At 39.3% G+C, this 18527-nt stretch overlaps 1 protein-coding gene and 1 non-coding gene across 2 annotated transcripts; one reads left to right on the forward strand and one right to left on the reverse strand.

Moving 5' to 3' along the window:
• Positions 1–1536: 1536 nt before the first annotated feature.
• On the reverse strand, positions 1537–13449 carry c21h10orf90 (chromosome 21 C10orf90 homolog). The gene is made up of 7 exons (XM_059324006.1): positions 12925–13449; positions 8912–9064; positions 8481–8605; positions 7510–7681; positions 6265–6328; positions 5084–5174; positions 1537–3159 (listed from the first exon to the last, which is right to left on the reverse strand). The coding sequence occupies exons 1-7, from the start codon at positions 13442–13444 to the stop codon at positions 3121–3123; spliced, it is 1164 nt and encodes a 387-aa protein (XP_059179989.1). The 5' UTR covers positions 13445–13449; the 3' UTR covers positions 1537–3120.
• LOC131960175 (U2 spliceosomal RNA) lies at positions 10730–10916 on the forward strand. The gene has a single exon (XR_009389606.1). It is a non-coding gene; the product is annotated as a U2 spliceosomal RNA (small nuclear RNA).
• Positions 13450–18527: the final 5078 nt, after the last annotated feature.

Here is an 18527-nt window from a genome sequence, read left to right on the forward strand (position 1 = left end):
TTTTATTTCGTTTTTTTTAATTATTTATTTAGTTTGGCATGGATAGACATTATTCATTTCTAATTATTTTAGAAATAGTAGTTGGACACAATCATATTAAAGTAATTTCTAATTCTTCCTAAACTATTACTGTGTTTTCATTGTTAAATCTAGTTAAAGGCTCAAAATGGACCTAATTTTGTTTATCTAATTTTTTTTGTAATTTAAAAAGTACAATATTTGCTGGTTCCATTTGCTTGAATTTGAGGATTTTCTGCTTTTTGTATCATATCTTTGCGAATGTAGTTTGTAGTATGATTGTTTGCAAGACAAAACATGCAAATTTGAACCTTGTAGGTTACTATCCAAACTGGTCTTTATTGTCCCAAAAAACTTGGGAGTCCTCGGACTTTGAGACAAGATCATTTTGTCAAATTACAGACAGAGTTTTGTCTATGACGTTTTAGAAGTTCAGTGTTTACACCCTGGCCTGGAAGCTGAGAGAGCATGAAATGAACCTAGCATTTTATTTTGAAGGATATCAACTTAATTTCCAGCCTTTCTCTGTATATATCGCTTAACTTGACACACTTGGGTTTGATGGTACACGCACACACTGTAGCAGCCCACACTGAGTGTAAATTTGAATAATAAAAACCTACACAGCCTTCACTCACAGATGTTACTATGCATGCATGTTGATATTCAGTCAGAGTAAGGTGAAAGCAGAATTGTGTGGGAAAAATAAACCGCAGACTTGCTAATCCAGTTAAATGTTGACTCCATGCATGCAGCACTTGGTTGAACAGCCTGTTCCCTGTGTACAGAACATACACGAAAAGTGTTTTGACTTTGAAAATATCAACATTTTAAAGACATGACTCAGATGTATTCATGAGATGAGTCACCCAGCTACTCAACTTGTCACTATGGCACTGAAATACACTAAAGGATTATTGTGTATGGACCTACATATGGACATGGTCCATTCAAACTGTACAGCTCCGCTCAATTATGCTCTTCAGAGGGTGCACTCTACACTGCAGCACACGGCCATCCACTTCAGGAGGAAAACAGGCAGGTGTCCACATGCAGGCTGGGTTCCTGAAAGCTTTTTCTTCCCCAACAGGAGAAAATTAAAGTGCAGCATTCCCGGTGCAGTGTGCTCCCAGCATGAAGACTTAAGGTAAAGTCACAGCAGCACATCCAATTGTTGCCTGGCACCGTTTGAAATAGGAACTGTGGGGTGCAGCAGTGTCATGATGCTCAGAAACCTCAATTTCTCAAAACTTTTTTCACGATCAAATATAAATGGGAATAAAAGAAGAAGTATTTCTCTATAGGATGTTACAAAGAGCTGATCTTTTGCTCTTTTTGAGAATCAGCATGCTTGAAGGAAGATAAGGTGCAGAGCCAGGGAAATAGGACTTTCTTTTAGTGTGCTAGGACAGATAATAATAAATCCCATCTTCATGGATATTATGCTGATGCAGTTGGGAGAAAAACACAACACATTTGGAAGCAAATTAAACAACACATCTGAATACACCTCAAATATAAAATGCATATTTTAATTTCAAATATAAAAACATCTAAATTTGTCAGTTCAGAGAATAACATTGCATAGTGAAACCTGCTTAGAAAAGTTCAATAAAGACAACAAGACATGCATCTTCGAGCATGGTTCATATCTTTTTCTACTTTATAGTCTAAAATAACTCATTTTACAGTGACAGACACAATTATGAACCATGAGTGCTGTTATTGATGATCCCCTATCAACCAAATACACCCACACATGCATGTGCACCGACATGAAATAAGGTTTAGGAAAACATTCAGTAGCAATCATCTATCTACTCTCAGACATCAGTGCAAATTAAGATAGATGAAACAGCTTGACTATGAGAGAACTCCAACTTGAAGGCTAATGAGTAAAAACAACAATTAAGAATAATGAGGAGCGTCTGCTCTGTTGTCTGTTATTATTTCAAAAATAGATATTCACACGTCTCACTTTTGATTTATCCCCAGCTCCATCATGTTGTTGAGCAGCACTCACTTTCGATCACACAAATCTAAATGTGCAACGGCGGCGCCCGGTCCATCATGAGACAAAGACAGGGACAAAAGCACCATTCAAATCAGCACTGTCCATTAACAGGGCATTTCCAGTGAGAAGAGGTCACATTCCTACATCTTACAGCTGAGAGCGGGCACTGAATGATGGCAGAGCCCACTTCAGGCTTCGCTCTGCTTATTGGTTGTATAATGAGGATGATGGCTGAAGACTGTCCTGGCAGCATAATGAAGGATTCTGTCTTATATCACTGCTTCACATCACATGAGATCATGTGAAAGTGGCTGAGTGAGGACATCAGTGCTTTTATTGTGCCGTGAGAGCGTCCTCTGCATCCCATTAGGTGAAAAAAGAAAAGCAATTTGCAATCAAGTGGAAACAAGATAGTGCAGATAAACAGCATGCATCAACCAGTCATATCTCACATCAAAAAAGGGTATCAGTCAGTGAGGCTCAAGATGATATAAAACAGAATCTTGAGGAATGATTTCATACATTCATATCGGCCATCTTCATTTGTGACTGCATACCACGAGGGCAGCTGCAGCCGAGGCACAGAGAGAAGCATCTGTTTTTCTCGAAAGACAAATCAATTGCAATCTTTCAAAAAGAAAAACCCCAGAAGGTCATTTAGCAACCCTCACGCTGTTTTGAAGGTATTTCCAGAATCCTTAAGGACTCCTCTAGCTGAGTGCATCAAACAAATTCTGTCCTCTGCACAAGAAAAACATTCTTGTACTAAACTGCTGTTTTATTGTGCACCAGAATTTACTATAAATATCATTTTTTTATCCAGATCGGCAGAAGGTTCTGGAAAAACCTTTGAAACAGTGGTACAGTAAGCGATGTTTAATGACCTTGTGCGCTTTTGAAAGATTGCCATGAATTTATCTTTCAGAAAACAGATGTGACGCTCTCTAACATGAATAATAAGTAATAGCAATACATGAGGGAATCAAATAGAAGGCTAAAGGACTGCTAGAGTTAAACCTTGACCTGTAGTTTAACTCATATTCAACAGGTCAAAGGTTACTTCATCACTGTCATCATCTTCTTCACAATCAGCTGTTGCTCCTTTGAAGAAGCTGATCCAACAGTTTCTGCAAGAAGAAAAGAAAATACTAAGATTACTTAAACATTTCCAGGCGATAGATGATCAGTCTGGTCCTCACAAAACCCATGTGGCCTTTGTGCAGTACACACAAACACTCTCCTCAGCTTCAAACAGTCGTGCAGGGAAACAGGAGTGAACCCTGCCGTCCTCTCACCCCCACGTTCAAGTTTCCAGCTCCCCTTTCCTGCTTGATCTCTGGCATCGGCCCTCTTCCCTGTGTTATCTGCCACAGCAGCAGTGTGGGAGGAGCAGCTGTGTGTGGGCACCCGCACTGTTTGCAGCTCGGCTGAATGGTGGCACTGCACTGTAGCTCTCTCTGCCACTGAAGGGCCTTTTGTTTCACGAGGAACACGGGCCTCATACACTCAGCACAATGAGACTGTTCACAGTTTCTCAATAATGAGAGAAACGGTGTCGAGTGCAGTGTAAAACAAAACAACCACAATCTCCCTCCAGCAATTCAAAACTATGCTCTGTGTGATACATATTGACCATGCAACAAAATAAAGGTCATTTTACATGCAGAAAATGCATCGGAAGCTCTTTTTTTTTAACAAGCAGGTTTTTTAAATTACACACGGGAGAAATGCATGAAAATAGCTAAAGTTTGACAGCAGCGCCCTCTAGTGGAATAATAGGCTCATTGTTCTGAAAGAAAAAAAACTTAAATATTCAATGTAACATCACTCAATTTACACATACAAAAACAACTGACATTTACATATTTTTTTCCATCTTTTCATCTTTTTTTAAAGTGTATTTTTCCCCCCAGAGTTTTATGCAATCAGTATAGCAAACAATATTTTAAGATCAAAACTGCAAGGAAAGAAGTGCACACAATAAAATATTAATGCAAGCAGAGAGTTAATATTATCAGATCTTGGAGGATTTAATTAAAAAACTTTAATTGCCTCATCAGACCGTGATGAAAGGGGATGAAGAGCTGAATAAAAATATAAAGTACTTCATAAATATTATTACAACTCAACAAGATTAATTAAAATTAGTCTATTTAAGACAGTTAACAGATATATTATCTTTTCCTTTTTGATGCTGGATGTTCACTTGATAAAATTCAATCAACAATTATATTTAAAAAAAATCCTTATAAATTACTGTAGGACAGAGAATACCATCAATCAACCTGTACGCCTCAAGAGAAGAATACTTAGAAAAACTACACATCCCATCCACCCCCTTGTTTTTGTCTTTCTGAAGGGTTTCTACATAAATAACCTCCACAGTTCCACGTCTTTCCAGTCAACCATGATGGACTTTGTAAGCGATTTTAAGGCATTATTTACAGCAGCTGCATTGTTGTGAAGAGAGGAAAAGCCACAGTCGGCCTTTACTGAAAGATGTTTCACCTTTATCAAGGTTTAATTGAGCTTGTAGGGGAAAGGTGTGTTATTACGTGCTTAATTGCCTGTGGGTCATATACACGATTAATGTTGTGTTCAGTGTATCAGGCAGGTACTTGTTAACACCGTGGCAAGCTGTTTTGTGGTTATTGGCTTTATCCCATATTTTCAGGGATGTACTGATTTAGTGCATAATTTCTGCATGCATATTTATTTATAACAACTTCAGGGAGATTAAAATAGGCAGGTATTTAAATATTGATAGATGAGCTTTTGAACATTAGAATTATTGTCAGTTCATCTTGTTCAATTTAACCCCTTAACATACACATTTTTCTTCCTTATGTTATTAAGGTAGGTAAATTATCTCTATGTTACTATCATAAACTGTCTGTAGTGTAACAGGTGGCTCCAGCTCTTTTCTATCTCGCATCAAATGAAAATTATGCTAATGTATTCTACATCAATCTATTCTCAAAACAAAACAAATAATATCCTGATTTGGCATCTTGTCAGGATTAGAAAAATAAATAAAAATGATATGGTTACCTTTTTGAAAAGTTCAACACGCTGTCTGTTGCTCAAACACGCATCCCTCTTCTTCTCTTCCTCCTTTTTCTTCTTCACCTCTGCATGCGTTCTGTAACAAAATTACCATTTCGTGTCTTTTATGATTGTTGGTAGATTAACTTGTATGGAAAACATGGCAGTTTATATGTATATATATATATATATATATATATATATATATATATATATATATATATATATATATATATATTTATATATATTTATATATATATATTTTTTTAATATAGCAAAACATGTATATGTAGTTCCCAAAATAAAGTATAGTAAAATATATATATATATACAAATAAAAATATATAATTAAAAAGAAGTTGTGATCAGGAATGATGTTAGTTAAAAATTATTTAAAAATAATAATAATATATAATATTTTAGAACAGTTTTAGGTAGAACACATTTTTGTCCTTGAAGGTAACAAGTGTGAGGTTTGTTCATTTTTTAAATGTTATTGTTATTATTATTATTATTATTACTATTACTATTAAAAATGCAATCACATATCTCGTGTGACATATCTAAAAAATAAAAATAAAAAAAAATTCCCACTAGCTTGCTAAACAGAAAATAGTTCAATGTTTGTGTTGTTTTTGGCATTTTGTAAATTCTGAAAATAAAATAATATTTCCTCATTACAATCAGCACTGATGCTGTTTAAAAATGTAAGTCAGTGAAAGTAGAAAGTAATACTACTTCATGAATATATTACATTTTTTGACATTGACATGTTTGTCCTCTAAGGACATCAGGAGTTTTTTTTTTAGTGAGGCACAAGGAGTAAATGTAACTATTTTTTAATGGTGGGATTCAGTCACTCATTGTGCACCATGACTCTATACCAACTGTATGCAACACTATATTCTGTATAAATCCACAGTCTAACACCTCAGTCTAAAACGTCTTCCTAATCAGTAGGTGGATCTGCCAGGAAGCAAAATAAACAAGTGAGGCAAGGAAGGGAGAAAACATAATTAGAGCAAAAGTCTTGGCAGAGGAACAAAAGCAGCATACTTTGTATGGAGATGTCACTGATACTGGCTCTGACTTCACGCGTGAAAGCAATACCAGAGATAAGGAAGCATCTGCCTACAAAGAAGAAGCTTCTGACAGTGTGCCGAGGTAGAGATTGAGATGGAACTCACCGCTTAGATCTCAGCTGCATTTCTTTCCCAGTAATGGCTCTATCTATGGGTTTGAAAAGGTTATCTGCAAACACGTCCATGTACGCAGACACACACACACGCACACACACACACACACACACACACACACACACAAAATGCTGACTGAGTTGAAGGCTGAAAAGCATGGCAGTGAATCACTTTTTCTTGTGTTTGAAGAGAAAGAATCATATTTCAATCTTCTCAAGAGACAGTACAAGAAGTATTTTAAATAAATACATAAATTCCACCTTCCCAAGACATTATATGAAATATAATTTCACAATCATGCAAAAACTGTAAGTTCCTATATGCAATTGCACATAAAAACTGATGAAAAATGTGATTTCCCAGCTGTCACTGACCCATTGTTGCAGTTCTTGTTATGACCACTAGGGGGCAGAGAGAGCTACAAAATCACTGTCAGAAATCTTTAAATTCTTGATTGTTTACTGTGAAGCCTGGCACTCTGAATGGAAATCTCATCAGAAAGAACACTGCGTCGAGAGCTTAATGACATTTGAAGGTCACAGAAATATTTTTGCAGAAATCCAATGCTGGCAATCACTCTGAAACCTTGTTATTCAATAAAGGAGCACTTGCATATATATATGCAATAAAGCCATTTGTTTCATATCTGACTTTGAGTGCCTTTTATTATATTTAGTGCCCGGTTTGCCCGTTCTCTCTCGCTTTCTCTCTCTTTTTTCTTCTTTTTTTTATACTGGCTTAAAACACTTTAGATCATATCAGGCTGAAATTGTCCTTTTACAATTCAGATACTGGCCTGCAGTCTTGATCAGGTTTGTACATTTTCTTTATGTTTTATTTATTCATTAAGCCTTTCTATGCTTTTTCTGTAAACTAATTTCTGTACTAATGCCTTTTTTTTGCCACCCATTGAGTAGTTGTGGTGGCTAAAACTACAGCTAATTCAGTATTTTGGGTTTCAGAAGAGGTTTTTAGTGCATTTAGCACACCTTCAAGCAAAACATATTGTTAATAATATATATAATTTAGCAAAATGTCACATATCAGCAGCTTAAATCCAAAAATATTGCATGGGGCCTTGAAAAACAACACACATTGGCTGAAAACGACCCCCTTGCTCTTTGTTCTGTGTCTGTATGTGTGTGATTATGATGTGGCACGCAGCCACTGCAGCTGCAAAAGGACAATGGACAGTACAGTGGATGATAGAGGTGAGGGTGTCTGCTGGCACAGTACCGTTCAGAGAGGTGCACCGGGCGCTGTTGGCTCTCCTCTGCCTGTGAGCAGCATTCGACCGAGGGTCTGCCGAATCCTTCCGATCCTTCCTCTCCTGAGTCCTTCGCTCCAGCTCTCGCAATCTGCCCTGGGAGCGACTGATGAAGTCTGGTCTGGACCTTTGCAGTGCGTCCTGCCAAAAACCAGAAACATATTGCTCTTCATTACAAAACACTTAAGCCCAACTTCCCATTTCTAACTCCCAGCGCCCTAGACTACAGCTCCGGGGCGCCCCATGGAAAACTCCAAAGCTGTTGAAAAATTCATCATTCCCTTTCGCTGACATTGTTGTGTACTTCAGTGGTTGCCAGATTGAGGTCGAACTTTCCCAAAAGGGGGTTAAGATACACCTGAGAGGTCAGATAATTGACAACACTGGGATTTCAAAACAAAAACAGATTTATCAAGACAGGAACATCACCCCTTTGGTTATACTGCTTGTAACAAATGGAAAAAATAGAGTCATGGAAAAAATTATTAGACCGCCCTTGTTTTCTCTAATATCTTGTTCATTTTAATACCTGGTAAAACTATAGATGCATTTGTTTGGACAAATATAATGATAACAACAAAAATAGCTGATAAGGGTTTAATTTAATAGCTGATATCTGGCCTTTTTCCGTGGTTTTCTTGATTATGATTTTGGTTATTATCAAGAAAACCATGGAAAATGGCTAGATATCAGCTCTTCAATTAAACTCTTATCAGCTATTTTTGTTGTTATCATTATATTTGTCCAAACAAATGTACCTTTAGTTGTACCAGGCATTAAAATGAACAAGAAATTGAAGAAAACAATGGTCTAATATTTTTTTCCATGACTGTAAGGGACACACAAATGTATAATATCTGTTTGCTTAAATTAGTTGGAGAAGTAAATCCCCAACCTACTATTTAATTGTTTCATTGGCTTAAAAAATCTCTGAACTCACCTGTAGCGACATAGTTTGAGGTGAGCTTTCAGGGTCGGGGCTCAGTTGAACAGATGCAGCAAGAGGTTGGTTGTGTTTCTGGATTGTTCTTTGATCTGGATCCATACATTTCCACCTTTCCTCATCTGTCACAACCAAGGCAGAGAAAATCAACTTGTTTGCATCTCATTTACACGTGTCTGGCTTCACATGTCTGGGCACAATGCACAACAGCCCTCTGGGCCTGCCATGACATATTACTTCTTGGTATGAATCAAATGAACACAGTACAGTGTGTTAGAGGCTAGGAATTACACTGGCTCTGCATTTGATTCAATCAAACATATAGCTCTGAAAACAAACATTGCTGATAAATAATTGCAACAAGATCAATGTTTTATAGGGTGAGAAATTATGATTTGCACATGACTGGAAGAGAAAAATAATAATACCAGTATTTCCCTTGAGTGATGCGGCGGAGTCCTTCTCAGAATTGCCATTTGGTGTTTTCTTCTTACTGAGTTGTCTTTGGAGTTTGATATTTGCTATGATGGCAGCTGCATTGAGAGCAAGCACTTCCTCTTGAGACTGTTGTGAGTGAGGATCTGAAATGGGAAGAGGACTTTGATGTCACTGAAGAGTAAGTAAAACAGTGATACCGACTGTTATTGAGCTGCCATTTGGCTGCTGTGCACCACAGGAAGATTTTAATACTGTTTCAGAAAGCCCTGCCTCATCGCGAGGTTGACTGTATCAAACGTTGAATTTAAATTATGTTGCCTCGGGCCTCTGTAATTAATTGATGACACTCTTAATGAATGTGATTAAGGAATAATTAATAATTTCACACAGAGAAAAGACATCATGAATGAAGAAACATACTCGCCGAGCAGAAAACTCCCTCCTCATATTACTAATCCACCTGAATATTCAACAAGGTGACTCTTTCTGTTATTTTGCATAATAAATGTTTTTTTTTTGTTACTTGTAAGGATACATTGCATCCATTCAGAACTGTGAACTTTGACTTGAGTGACAGTTAAGTCAACTAAATCAGGCTTTGAGACTTGACAGCCAAAAGAAAAAGATAAATAAGACAGCATCATCCAGGCCTTGCATGACCCCATATGCTATATATTTCATTAATCAGCTAAAGCATTGAAAGAACTTGCATCTTAATGTGCAATTTACTTATGAGGACTTTGGCTAAAACTTGGACATGCCCCAAAAACAACTCTTACCTTAACTTTTAAGGAATCAGGTTTGACATTTTGGGTAATAATGTTTATTCACTTTCTTGCCAAGAGTTAGATGGGAACATCAAGAGCATTTTGTACTTTGAATATGAAGCTTCAGCCAGCAGACGATTAGCTCAGCCTAGGATACTGGCTGGAAGCAGCTATTCTGGCTCTGTCTAAATCCTGGCTCATTAATTAACAAGTTATTTTCAGAAGCCCTTTGCCTGATGAAGGTCTAGCACTGAAACATTGCAATAAATATAGATTTTTGAAATTGAATGAGGGTAGAAAGGACAACCTGTTTAAATCAACATAGCCGAATTGTCAAAGTAGCAGCCATTTTTATGTGAACCGTTGCCAAAGCAAAGAACAGTGACTCTCTAATGGAGGCTAACTTCCATATAAACCACCATAACAACCAACAACAAAGGTCATTTTCTTTTGAAGTAGTCAAATGACCAGGGCAAACAGTTCCATATCTGTTCTGCTCTCATTTATTCTCTATTTTTAACCTTTTATATAACAAGGATGTATTTTCCCGTTTCATGTCTTAATGCTAAGCTATGCTAACCATGTTCTGGCTGTAGCCTCATAGTTAACAGACAGATAGAGTCATGGAAAAAATGACCACCCTTTTTCTTCAATATCTTGTTCATTTTATGTCACACCGCGGCGAGTGTTTTGTCAAGTTGCGTTTTTGTCCTGTCTCTGTCTTGTCAATTCCTGTTTTATTTTGAAAAGTAACTCTCCTCTCGTTTCAGGTCACTTGCCCTTCCTCATGTGTCTCCAGTCTGATTGTCTTCCCTGATTCCCTGATTGTGTCCAACTGTTCCCCATTACCCTCATGTGCTTATAGTCTATAGCTGTGTCCCAATGTCAAGGATCCTTCCTTGGTAGGATCCTTCCTTCAGAGTCGGGTCCTCCGAAGGCAAGGCAAGAGTCCTTCCTTTGACTGGTGTAATGCACAAATGGGACAGCCTTCGGAGTGTGCAGCTGTGCGTCATTGCGTAATTGGACGTCCTGCTTAACTTCAGCGCCGCTCTCGGACCTTTGGCTAAGATCAAGTGTAGTATCTGTTCTTATCAGTTTAATAAAAAATAAATAAATAAATTCAGCGCCGCAATTTCAAAATCAGTTTACAACATGAATGTGTCTCTGGCATCAGCACTCTGACACATATTTGTGAAAATGGAAGAAGATGCTTTAAGGTTGAATCTCCACGATTTATCAAGTAAAAACCATAAAGTGGATTAAACCTGAATATTTAACTGATCCTGGCTGAATTCGGCCGCTACTTAGTGTCATGAATGCAGCGGCGCATAATTCATCATGGAAATATATTCTGTGATTTTTTATTTTTTATTTTACAGTACAGTACAATAACAGTTATTTATAAATAACAATAACGGATAATAGCGGACTTTCGGTCCCTGTAAACACAATCAAGAAATGTATAACTTTCTGAATGGCACAGTTGCACATAGTACATCATCATCGGACACATATAAATTAATAAACAATAACTTTAGCGACTGAGACGGCATTAATTAACTTAACCGGCAATGTATCAAGATGACGTTTATTATCTTTAGAGAAATATTCTGGCATTTTTTTATGTTTATGTTTTTGCTTGACTTTGAACACACGATTTGTAAGTTATGTGACAACATTCAGTGTAAACTGTAAATACTTATTTAAATGCATATTGCGCCACTAGCGTCGCTGTTTCTACGCTCGCCATTTTTAAATCTCCCGGTAGACCGGTGTGCGCAATGCTTTATGGGTAATGGGAGCGCACGGAGGATACACACATGCATCCTTGGAATTTGGGCAGAAGAAGGACTCTGTCCTCCGGAGCATCCTCGACATTGGGACAGTCCTTCGGCGGATGTCGATGACGTGGCATCCTTCAAACCAGCCGTTTGAGCATCCTTCCTTGACATTGGGACACAGCCTGTGTCTCCCCTTTGTCCTCTGCCAGTGTGTCACGTCTTTCGTCCGAACCACTAGCGCTGAACCACAGTATTGCCATAGTCATAGTCAAGTTATTTTGTTGTTTTTCCTTAGTCCTCGGAACGAGTGATTTTTTGTTGGCCTTTTGCCCCTTTTTCGCTTAGAGATCTCCTCAGTTTAGTTTTGGTTTTCTCCTAGTAAATCCCTCGTTTTTTGAGGCGCCTTTTGTTACCTGAAGCTCCGTATTTCTTGGACACAAATAAAAACCCTGTTTTCTTAACTACTCTGCATCCGAGTCCTATTCCTGGGTTCCCCCCCTTGTGTCATTTTAATGGCCATTACAACTAAATGTGCATTAGTTTGAACAAATATAATGATAACAACAAAAACAGCTGATAAGAGTTTAATTAAAGAGCTGATATCTAGCCATTTTCCATGGTTTTCTTGATCAGAACCAAAATAATTATTAAAAAAACATGAAAAATGGTTTAAATTATGAGCTATTTTTGTTGTTATCATTTTATTTGTCCAAACAAATGTACCTTTAATTGTACCAGGCACTAAAATTACCTTGATATTAGAGAGGTATAGATTTTTTTCATCTTTTCTCAAGCTCATTTGAATAAGTCAAACCATAACCAAAAACCAGTCCTAAAGTAAATAGGAGCTTTCTGAGACTGTTTTTTTTTTTATCCCAACACTGTGACTGTGTGAATAGATATCTGTCCACACAACTACTACAAAGTAACACACCAGGATCTGTATGACAGGATTAAATCTAACACATCCAAATACTTCATTTTCACCATGCTTAGCAGCCTGTGATTCCTCTTCCTCCCCTGTGTTGTCAGCGAAAAGGAGAGACTAGAATAGATTATACATGCAAAAGAGAGATGTGTGGGAAAATGAAAGAAGGTGAAAATGAGAAGGCATCTGTAGGTGTCAATGGGCTTCTGCGTCTCGTCAACGATATTTGACATCGGCACAGATACCTGGCAGGAGTGTCAATTGCACTCAGGGCAGCAGATAAAGGAAGCATGTGAATACAGTCTAATAACGTGTATCAATAAGACATTAACGTTGAAAGACAATATCAAACCTGAGAGTTCGGCCCCTGAACGCTGCAGCGTGTGTAATAACTTCCAGCTAGAATACACAAATGGCCCAAAGGAGGTGTATATTTAGACATCGCCATCCTTTGAAAATGGAGATCAGAGACAAAGGGAGCCTGTGTGCTGACAGGAAGGCTGTCAGAGTGGGACAGAGAAACCTACCCGGGGTCCTGATGAGAGTTAGACAGGGGGACACTCTTCTTACTGCATTCTCTGGCGGCAATCTTTCTTTACGGCCTCCGTTTGCGTCGAAGGTTTCTGCCACTGGCCGACCTGCTTCTTTCACTGCTGTCGCGCCGCTGATGAAACTACTGTCGGAGTTCACAGGGTTGATATTAGTCTCTTGTGGAAGCCCAAAGCTCCATTTCCTGGCAGCTGGTTGTGTCACATTCTCCTTGCTTGGCTCGGTGTGTCCAAACATATTGCCATAGCAGCTCAGTGGTCTGTGCGGCCTGTCCGATGTCCGTCCAACAGCCTTTGGAGAAACCTCTGAGGGAGCGGGTGCTGCTGTTATAGCAGGGGGGCTGCTCAGAAAAAGACTCATTGTGGATCTGTGTACTGTTCCACTGTTTTTCTCTGAATCTGAAGTGGATGTATTTGGTGCTGCAGCAGATTTTGTGGAATCCAGATGGTGATATGAAGGTGCTGCCTTGTGTTGTGAATGGTTTCGCTGACTCCACATGCTGTTCTCCTTGTACACTCCCTCTGTGTAGCTGTGTCTGTACTCTGGGTGGCTTGTCCCAGACTTGGCCCTGGCTGGACTGTAGCTCTCTGTGTGCTCTGTCACTTTGATGATAGTAGCCTTTCTTCTGTGGACCACTGTGTCCAAAGCATGGCTAGGTGGAGGGATCCCCGGGCTTTTTCTGCTCGAAACAGGGCTGGCCATTACCCTTTTCTCTGTCACTTTAACTATCACGGCCTTCCTCTGCACTGTGACCTGCCTGGAGTTTGGGTCCATAGATTGGTGTGTTGGTGGCGGAGAAGGAGATTCACTGGAGCGGGAAGAGTGGTTGCCAGATCCAGGTAGACTGGATGTTCTGCTCACTTTCTTGGAGGAGATGGTGATGGAGGAGAAGCCGGCTTTGTTCTGAGGGACGAGCGTCGTCACGGCGGAGTTTGTTTGTATATGTGAGCTGCTGTTTGTTCTACACAGCGGGACTGTTGCCCTTAAAGGCTGAACACTACCTGTCCTACGCAAAGGCGTATGCGACTTGTAAGTATCTGTACTGTTTGTCCCTTGCAGCAGAGCGTGCGGTTTGCAGGCATCAGCAAAACTTGTTCGATGCGGAGGAGTATGCCCGAGGGGGTCTGTGCTGGTTGTTTTCATCAGAGGGGACTTCCTGTTGGGGTCTGAGCTGGTCCCTGTGGGGAGCTCGTTGGGCTGACTGCCTCCAGGGAAAGCTGACGCCCTGTTGGTATTCCAACCTCTCCTCAGAGCTTGCAAGCCTGCAGGCCTGTCCCCTTCGTGAGCATGGACGCTTCGTCTTTCTAGCACCTACAGCATGTGGATAAAACAGATTCTATGTGATAAAGATTTTTAATTATGCATGGAAACCCCATCCCAACCTTCTGTTGCTGCTAAGTTCCTGCTAAATGTTTTGTAATTTATTAACAAACAATGTGCTAGAGTCATCCTGTCAATTGGAACTTTGTTCCAGTGACAAATACAGAAAATAGAGCATAACCCTATTTTATACAGCATGATATATAGACAAAATGACATCTCTTTAATACTATATTTCGACAGCGAGTCAGCTGTCTTGTCTTTCTTCAGGGCTTTGCTGTTTGTTCTTTAGTCAGATGACTCTCCCCATGCTTGACACAGTGAATGCCCCAGTAGCAATGGAAGCAGAAGCAGGCAAAGCCAGCACACAGCGTGACTTATCCCTCGCAGAATCACAATGAGACTCTATCCTCAACAGAAACTGGGTGACAAAAAACAGAAGCAAAGATTCTGGTCCTAGGGCCATCCAGGGGATTGTAAAGGTGTTTTATGAAGCATGTAGAAATGCTGATATATCCCTGTTGTAATCGCCAGCAGGTTTATGATGTGACAAACTGCCCTGATCCCACATTTATTAATGGTGCCTAAAGCTAAGTTATAAACAAAGTATGTGATTTAGCCATGTGAGGTTATGTTTGAGACATTTCTACCAGCTCTGACGTTCATGTTTTTGTACAAAACACTGTGGCTGTCAACAAAACACTACTCCGACTAAAGGAGTAAACTGTGTAGAAAAAAGTAGTAAATCATTACAGATACAAACAGCAGTCCACTGATATATGATCATAAATATATGTACACAAATACCCTTATTAAAGGAGACATATTATGTTATTTTTTTAGGTTTATATTTGTATTTGTGGTTTCTACTTGAACATGTTTATATGCTTTAATGTAAAAAAAAACACATTAATGTTCTCATACTATCTGTCTGAATATACTTTTATTCACCCTCTGTCCGAAATGCTATGTTAAGGTGCCTGTCTCTTTAAGCTCCCTACCTGAAAGTGATATTTATTTTCCTAGGTCGACAGATTGTCCCACCCTACTCTGCATCTGATTGGCATACCCTGATATTTGTAGGTCTTGATACTCTCACAGTATTTAAATAGTACCTATACATGCTTTATAATCCAAAATGACATGGAAATGTCATTTTTTTCAACATGGGACCTTTACATAACTTACGATTATGATAGTTAAGTAGTGGAAATTAACGTTGCAGACAATTTAGTCCACTTTGACCAGTTAAATCTTGCCAAAATTAGTCATTGTTTGTCAACTGTAAAGAATTTGTCATTGCATTGAATAAATGCTGCAGCACACAGACACTGACATCTGTGCGGATAATGGTCTGTCATCAGCCAGTTGTCTTTGTGTTGATCATAAGTCATTTCATTTTTATTTTTTATTTCAGTGACTGTTCTGCATTATGATGAGGCACTGAAGCTGATTTGTTCAGGCACTCTTTCCAGTTCCACAGAGAATCTTTTATTTTGTTTTCCAAACTTAAATTCCATAATCTGAAATTTTTATTTATTTATCTTTAATCACATGGACTGCTCTATCATACATCTCAGCTTTAAAGGGTGTTTCTTGCAACAGAAGAGATTATTTACTGGTATCTATTCACATTAATGAGGGGGCAGAATGTGTAGGCATTTAGATGGTCAGGAGGGGAGATTCAACTAAATTTAGTACAAATTAAACATATTAAATGTCTTCTATTGTATGTATTGTATGGACATTTTTTCTTAGTAGGAGTGAATTTTGACCTTTTTCAACACAGTGTTGATAAATGAGTGTTCTGCCAATCCAACACAAAAACACTAGATGTAACATGGTTAGAAATTTGAGACATTGGGCTAAGCATCAGAACGTGTAACATAAGCATAACAGCAGGATTAGAAGACTTAATGTCACTCAGTATCCAGACAGATATATTGTGCATTCCCAACACACACAGACACACAGCTATCTATCATCTCCTGAGCTCAGTGTAAAAAAAAAGAAAAGAAAAGCAATCATTCCGGTTATCAGTTACCTGTTTAATTCTGGGAGAGTCTTGATCAGATGTCTGCCACGTCTTTACACCCAAAGCACTTTGACTGCTGTGACTTCTCTCCACCTCTCCATCTATGTATGAGGGCAAAACAAATGATCCGCTGTCACATACCTCACAAGACAAGCTCTCACTCGCTTTCTCACACACACACACACACACACACACACACACACACACACACACACACACATATACACACACACGCACAACTCAAGTGTCAGACTGTGTGGCAATGTTGACACTGTCAATAATTGACGTTGGCACAGTAAAGTGAATCTAGCACCACCCCGGAGCCACTTCTCTGCTTCCTCAGGAGACGTAGCAACTTGACTGGTCTGCCTCTCAGCCCTGACTGATACTCTATTGCCACCCTGACTGCCTGCCTGCCTGGCTGCATTTCCACCTGCTGCTGTTACCATGGTGACTGGCTCTCACTTTGGGATAACCCTTGAATACTGCGTGGATGGTGTTTTTCATTTTAAGGGAGAAAACAAGAGACAAGGTGAAAATTGCACCACTTTGCAAAAGTGATTACATCTGAAAAACAAAGAATTGCGTCTTTAGAGGTGTTCGGGTCTTTCCGACATGTGGTTCCACCTGCGGCCACCACTATATGTCTAATTCCTTTCTCTCTAAAGGACCCCACAAAAGCGGTGGCCCCCCTTCTCTCATTGCCTCCACTAGCTGAGCTCAAATTACAATTTTTCTTCTGAATCAACAGCAGCTTAATATCCCACAGGAAAATAAAGAAGCAAGGCCATATGGCAAATACCCTCTGAAGTCCCCGCCCTCCCAATTTATTCCTCATCCTTGTGAGTTTTATCTAAATAGTATGTGTGAGCAGGGTGGAAATTGGCCAGCCTGTCTAAACATGAAGGCCCTTGGAGCACAAGATCCAATTTTATTATCATTTGCTCATTAACATCAGGCCATTTTAAGTTTGTTAAATGTGACTTTGTGGAGGGAGAGGGCACTAAGTGTCTGCAATAAGACCTCAAGTCTGACTTCTGCATGGGTTGTCAGCGACATCCAGAAAGAGAGAGAAAGAGAATGAGAAAGAGGTGGGATAATTTGCTAGCTGGAGTGTAACCAAGTCAGCTCTTATTTGAATAATTGCGGTTGGAATTTCTGATAGTTTCATTTGGTGTCGGATGTGGAATTGTGGATTTAAATGTACTGACAGCAGAGCAAAATCAACTAGAATCGGTAGACATATTTGGATGCAGTCCTGCATAGAGATTCATGTTTCTTGTTGATCATCCTCCTTCAACTCATTGCTGGAATTTCAGCCGTCGCCAATTTGTTGTGTACATGCACCTGCATAGAATTCCTATTCACTGTGAAGTAGCTGAGAATTTTAATATTTATGCTGCATTTGACTGACTATGTAGAGCTTTATAATAGATCTAAGAGTATCATTGGAATATTGTGTGCAAAGCCACAAGCTGTTGCATTGCTGCTGCTGCTGTGTGTGTGTGTGTGTGTGTGTGTGTGTGTGTGTGTGTGTGTGTGTGTGTGTGTGTGTGTGTGTGTGTGTGTGTGTCACCATGCAAAATGTAAGATTAAGATAAAGATAATTCCTTATTAGTCCCACAATGGGGAAATTCAACCTGTGCATTTATCTCCTTTACACACCAGTGAACACACATCATGCTCGGAGCACATAACTGCGCCCAGCGAGCAGTGGAGGGGTTAGGTACCTTGCATAGGGCGACTCAGTCCTGGAATTTGAACTGGCAACTCTCTTGTTACAAGCCTGATTCCGAAGCAAAATTGAGTTATTCAGCTGTCTTTGGGCACATTTTGTCACCATGATAGGGTCACAACCGTGGAAAATATAGTCCTGAAACTTTAAAGGTGTGTAGTTGAGATGAGGACCGAGCAAGTTCACCAGAGGTAGGGGCATTTGTGTAGTTTAGATCAATAATGAAGGTAGAGTTAGACAATTGGTGTGGTCTGAGCAAGGGTGCTGGAAGTAGAGGGTAGGAAGTAGGGAAGGGACCATTGGCCTCCCTAGTGGGCACTCCTGGCCTGATGTGGCATCGTGATCGGTGTGATCCCATCACAAGTCCAAGTAAGTGTGCCAGAAGTAGCAGAAGATATTAGGAAAGGAGTAATTGGTTTCTCCACTTCACGGACTGATTTGGTGTCGCAGCTGTTGCGATTTTATCACAAGATGGTTTCTCGTTATACTTT

The sequence above is a fragment of the Centropristis striata genome, chromosome 21 (assembly GCF_030273125.1).
Source record: "Centropristis striata isolate RG_2023a ecotype Rhode Island chromosome 21, C.striata_1.0, whole genome shotgun sequence".
Taxonomy (NCBI): Eukaryota; Metazoa; Chordata; class Actinopteri; order Perciformes; family Serranidae; genus Centropristis; species Centropristis striata.

Excerpts from the sequence above, each read along its gene's own strand:
- c21h10orf90 (XM_059324006.1), bottom strand. The coding sequence starts at position 13,444 with ATGTGGAGTCAGCGAAACCATTCACAACACAAGGCAGCACCTTCATAT. Across the intron at positions 8,606-8,911 it reads ATCACTCAAGGGAAATACTG|ATGAGGAAAGGTGGAAATGT; the intron begins GTATTATTATTT and ends TGGTTGTGACAG. Across the intron at positions 5,175-6,264 it reads ATGCAGCTGAGATCTAAGCG|AACGCATGCAGAGGTGAAGA; the intron begins GTGAGTTCCATC and ends ATTTTGTTACAG.